Source organism: Galeopterus variegatus, unplaced genomic scaffold (assembly GCF_000696425.1).
Source record: "Galeopterus variegatus unplaced genomic scaffold, G_variegatus-3.0.2 Scaffold7630, whole genome shotgun sequence".
In the NCBI taxonomy this organism is placed as follows: Eukaryota; Metazoa; Chordata; class Mammalia; order Dermoptera; family Cynocephalidae; genus Galeopterus; species Galeopterus variegatus.
Genome location: NW_007733741.1, coordinates 38,459 through 44,386, shown reverse-complemented (window position 1 = coordinate 44,386; position 5,928 = coordinate 38,459). Strand labels below are relative to the sequence as shown.

The following is a 5,928-nucleotide window of genomic DNA, read 5'->3' as shown; positions in this document are numbered from 1 at the left end:
AAAAACTCCAGGTGCCTTGGCTAAATCAAGGCACTGGCACCAAACTTCATTTATTTCTACTCATTTGTCACTGCCATGCAGTCACATTAAAAAGGAAAAAAGCAGCCTGTTTCACTTAAGAATGTCCTTGATAAAGTAGTAAAAATTAAGTTTATTAAATCTCAACCACTGAGTGACCATCTTTTCAATATTCTCTAACAAAAATGGAAGGACACATACAACCCTGTGCATGTGACTTGTGAACTGAACTAGCTCCTCTTTGTGGAATATGACTTTTATTTGGAAGGTGAACTAGCCACTTGTTCCATGGTATACCATTTTTTGCTTGAAAGAATCACTAGCAAACTATGTTTATTCAGACTTGGGTATATGACACATATTTTCTCAAAAATGAGTGAGCCTATTACTTCAAGAGAAACAACTGACAGTATATGTTGTCAATAATAAAACTAAAACTTTCAAGTAAATGTTAAGATTTTCAAAATGTTGCATCCAACATCATGTGCTTTACAGCTTCCCAATACTTAACACTTGTCTGATGAGATGCCTGGTGATATTAACAAATGTGATGAAAAGTGTCAACATTTAGAAGATCTGCATAATTCAGAGAACTAGTTATTTTCCAAATGACCAATATATGATGTCATAAAATTATATGTGGGTAAAAGATCCATTCAGGCTTGGTTTCATTTTGAGTACAGGCTCAGAAGAGCCCTATTACCCTATGCTTGCTTTAATGGTCAATTATTGCTGTCTTGAAGTCCTTAATAATTTTTAAATAAGGAGCCCTACATTTTAATTTTGCACTGGGGCCCACAATTTTGTAGCCAGTCTTGGATCCATTCAAAGTACAAAGGTTGGGTCAGCCTGGTGGCGCACTCGGTTGAGTGCGGCGCTTGGGAGCGCGGCGGCGCTCCCACTGAGGGTTTGGATCCCATATAGAGACCAGTCCGCTCACTGGCTGAGCACGGTATGGGCATGACACCGAGGGCTGCAATTCCGTTACCGGTCACGAAAAAAGACAAAAAAGGAAAAAAAAAAGTACAAAGGTTGACCAGTGGATTTTAACATAATAGAGTATAAAAAGTTTAAATTCCACATTGCAACTTATCTTCAGGGAACTACCATTTGTCAAATTTTGTCATACAGTAAAAAAAGAATTTTCATAATTTTCTGAGAAGGGTACTAAAATACTCATTTTCCCAACTACTGATTCAGTGTGAGGCCAGATGTTTTCATATACTTCAACCAAAACAACATAGTTCAACAGATTAAATGCAGAAGCAAGTATTAAAATCCAACTTTCTTCTTTTAAATGAGATATTAAAGAGATCTGAAAAAATACAAAACAATTCCACTCTTCTAAATTGTGGGGGGGGGAATATAGTTATTTTTAATAAAAATATGCTATTTATATTAACAAAAATGGATTTATTTTAACAATAAATATTTTTTAAATTTTATAGTTTTAATTTCTGTAAACATTGATAAACAAATGCTTTCCTGGGTCCCTAATTTTTAAGAGTCTTGAAACCAAAATATTTGAGAACTGCTGATTCAGAATGAGATACATGAAAAATACATCAGAAACAACAGACTCCTACCGCATTTCAATCATCATGTCTTCGAGTAACTCTGATGAATCCCTGCTATAGGTTCGGATGTAGAATTGACTAGGAGAGACGATATACTCCACAAAGACCCCCACAAGAGTACTGGTGTCTAATGGTGGGAGTCTGCATAATTTCTTGTTTCGTACCGCATCTGGTGGGATATCACAATTGGCCATTGCCAGGGTGAGCTGTGATTTGCTTATTTCTACTTGCTACAAGTTAAAAAAAAAATAACAAATCATTATAAATCTTTGGGTGACATTTCAAACCCTATGACATTTCTCAAGGCATATTTCATGAATCACTTTTTATCAGAATCACCTGGGAAATTATAATGTAGATTCTTGGGCTCTAGCCCAGACTTACTGATTCAGAATACCTGGGAATGGGGCCCACAATTATGCATTTAAAACATTCTCCAGGTGATTCTTACCTACATTAAAATGTGAAAACTACTGCCTTATGATACTACGTAATGAGTAAAAAAATGTGTTATGCAACTGCCCTATACATAATTGAAAACAGGATACTTCAAATATTCAGGCTGAACTGAGATGGTTCCTCATCCTACCCAACCATATCAACAGGCAAAGGTAACTTGGAGGAATAGATTCAATTTCAGACTAGTCTTCTAATCAAAAATAGGGCTTCTCAAACACTGTCATTCTAAAACATATTGTCCTCTACATCTTCCTATTGTCCATGAAAGAAGCCAGGTACAGAGTGTAGGAGGGAAAAAGAGTAAACAATTAATTACCTCCCCCTCTTTTTTTGGCAGCTGGCCAGCATGGGGATCTGAACTCTTATCTTGGTGTTATAACATTGTGCACTAACAAACTGAGCTAACTGGCCAGCCCTAATTCCTTAATAACAGATTAATGGGACATGAGAACACAAAAAGGCAAAATTGTGTATGGAGATGTAATGAAGGAGAAAAAATTAAAAGCACCCTACAAATTGAGGATGGTGCAGAGGCAAAGTGCAGCAGTTGTGATGCATACAGCCAAAACAGGGCTCCTCAATTCTTCCTCCTAAAGCCCCTGAGGGGTTTCAAGACAACACTTTGAAACACACACAAAAAAAATCAGTGATGTCATCATGAGAAAACTGTGAAATCTCAAAACCATCTGAAAACTTTATAATGAGACTTCAGGGAAAGCTAGTTATATAAAAGATCGAAAACTAGAAGAAATGCTGTATAAGGTGGACCAAAGATCTGATCTCTTCCAAGAAATGATATATCTAGAAATAAAACTTTTCTAAAAAGAATTTTGGTTTAAAGAAACATTCATTCAGTTACTTTCCATTATGGTGAATGTCCAGTGCACAAAGTCTTTAAACCTCACTCACCAGCTGTAAAGGCTTTACTACCATATTAGGCTTCTTGCAAATCTTCTGTTCTGGCTCTTTATGGTTTTTCAAAGGGCGATCCCATGCAGTCTCCTTGATAGCAGTAGCAGACAGTGAATTTCTAGGGGGACTGGAGACACAAGCTTTGGCTTCTATTTTCTTATCTGATTGAACTAAACACAAATTTCTGACTGATGAAAGAGCTCCATCTGAAATGGCCAATAGAGTAGCCTATCCATATTTGTTAAAATAATTGTACAATTGTTACTAAGCACCTTCTATGTGCCAGCAGGCACTGGGGAGACAATGACAAATGAGAGATACATACTTATCTTTGCAGACATTTTAGTGTGCAGAGATATGATGGAAGTTCTAGATGGGAACATATTCTAAATTATTTGTGTTGGGAAGTAGCAGACTTGAGGTTTGGTAAGGATTCTTAAACTTTGGTGAAAGGCTTTCTTTTTCAACATCCTGATTTCAATTTATCTCTTATTCAAATTAAGCAGTGGACATTCATTATCGCATAATGTACAATGTATGTGACTACTTAATATTCCATAATATGAAGACTTAAATCTTAGGGAATTCCAAAATCAATCATCTATTTCATTCAAGTTTACATGTGTATAATGACTAAGAGGTTAGCACATTAAAACAGACTCTAGACAGACCTACAAACATAGTAGATCCTAAAGAAATAAACTCATAAGTACACAAATATGTAGGTACAAGAATATTTATCACTGCATTTTTTATAATGGTGAAAAATGAAAACAATTTAAATGTCCATCAATGGGAGACTGGTTAAATAAATTATAATGTAGTTACATATAAGAATTATAAGTAGTTTAAAAAGATGAAATAAACTTGTACATACTAATAAGGAAAAACATCCACAACATATAAAATATAAAAGGCAAGGACTTATACAATATTTATATAATACTGTTTTGTGTTCGAAAAATTTTACATGTGATAATGAGCAATATTATATAGAAGAGGTCGAGAAAGACACACACTAAAACTATTAATACTACTTACCTCTGTATTGTTGGAATTGTTTAAACAAGTATATACTGCTTTTGTGGTTTAAAAATAAAATCTAAATATGCTTACATATACATTGAAAAAAGTCTGGAAGGCTTATAAAAATCCTAATAGCATTATTTTGGGGATGTGAAATGATGGGAAATGTTCACTTTCTGTTTTCTACTCATCTGTGCTATTTGAATATTTTTAGAATGAACATGAGTTATTTTAATAATCAGAAAAATCAGTAAAATATTTACATTTTGGAAAAAGATAGCTGTCTATCATAACTACTTGTAAAAGCTTATAAAAATACAAGTATCATATTGTACTATAGTTTTGCATTGCTACCTTGGGGAAACTGAGTAAAGGGTACATGGAATCTTTTTTTTTTTTTAAATCAGTAAAATATTTACATTTTGGAAAAAGATAGCTGTCTATCATAACTACTTGTAAAAGTTTATAAAAATACAAGTATCATATTGTACTATAGTTTTGCATTGCTATCTTGGGGAAACTGAGTAAAGGGTACATGGAATCTTTTTTTTTTTTTATTTTGGCTTTTTCTTTCAATTTTTCTCTCTGTATTATTTCTTACAACTGCATGTGAATCTACAATTATGTCAAAAATTTCAAAAAAACAGAAAAACCCAACAACTAAGTCCCATAAAAGAAGAACAAACAAAAATCAAATGCCCTAAATGCAATGTAGTATCCTGCAATGGATACAGAAACACAAAAAGTATATTCTTCAAAACACTGGTAAAATCAGAATGAAGTCTGGAGTTTAGTTATTAGTATTACATCCAATGTTAATTTCTTAGTTTGGACAAATATATCATGGTAATGTGAGATGTTAGTATTAGGGGAAATTGGATGAGTGGTATACGGGAACCCTATACTACCTTTGCAACTTTTCTGGAGACCTAAAATTATGCCTCCCCCAAAATTTTGAAAAGATAAGTGCTGAGTCCCAATGTACACTCATTTATTCTGAATCTCCATGGACTCCCGTTTCTAAAAAGCGTTTGATGCACAGCCTGAGGTAAAAAGCACTGAATTATCAGACCACCATNAAAATTTTGAAAAGATAAGTGCTGAGTCCCAATGTACACTCATTTTCTGAATCTCCATGGACTCCTATTTCTAAAAAGCGTTTGATGCACAGCCTGAGGTAAAAAGCACTGAATTATCAGACCACCATTTGTTATTTCCTTCAGAATTATCAAAATCTGGACAATGAAAAAAGTAAATTTTAAAAATTCAGATGGTTTTTTTTTTAATCCCTATTAATCTTATTACAACAAATACCACCAGAAAGGAGGTCATTAAATACAAAACATTTTATGGCTAAGCACTATTTTGTGCTTTCTCTGTTCTTACAAGGACAATTAAAAATGACAATTATAGGGCCGAGCCCGTGGCGCACTCGGGAGAGTGCGGCGCTGGGAGCGCAGAAGCGCTCCCGCCGCGGGTTCGGATCCTATATAGGGATGACCGGTGTGCTCACTGGCTGAGCACGGTGCGGCTGGTCTCAAAAAGGACAAAAAAAGACAATTATAAGCTGAACCCAGTCACAACTAAGCAAGCTGCTGCCACCACCACGGGGCCCCACCAGGGTCATGAAGCATGGAACTGGGGGGAGAAGCTGAACCCAGCCACAACTAGGCAAGCTGCCGCCACTGCCCCAGGCCCCAGCTGGGGGCCTGAGGCATGGAGCCACAGGAAGCCAAACCCAGCCGCACACCAATAACACCATTTCCACATGGGTAGCCCACCATAGCCACTGCAATTGCCATGGCTGCTGCAAAAGTGGCTAGTCTCTATAGCAGCCACTGTATAGATGCCATGCCAGATTCTCAACTGAACTGACACAAGGAGAGGCACCAGCAGAGACCAAAGGAAAAAAAAAAAAGAGGTCCTCTCTCTTCAC

General features: G+C 35.9%; 1 protein-coding gene across 1 annotated transcript in view; it reads right to left on the bottom strand.

Moving 5' to 3' along the window:
- Positions 1-5,928, bottom strand: part of TDRD5 (tudor domain containing 5) — a gene marked incomplete at both ends in the record, with an annotated part of 82,395 nt that overhangs the window by 59,585 nt on the left and 16,882 nt on the right. The window contains 2 exons of the mRNA XM_008592164.1: positions 1,605-1,825; positions 2,964-3,136. Of these exons, the coding sequence (XP_008590386.1) occupies positions 1,605-1,825; positions 2,964-3,136 (394 nt within the window). The remainder of the gene's footprint in view (positions 1-1,604; positions 1,826-2,963; positions 3,137-5,928) is intronic.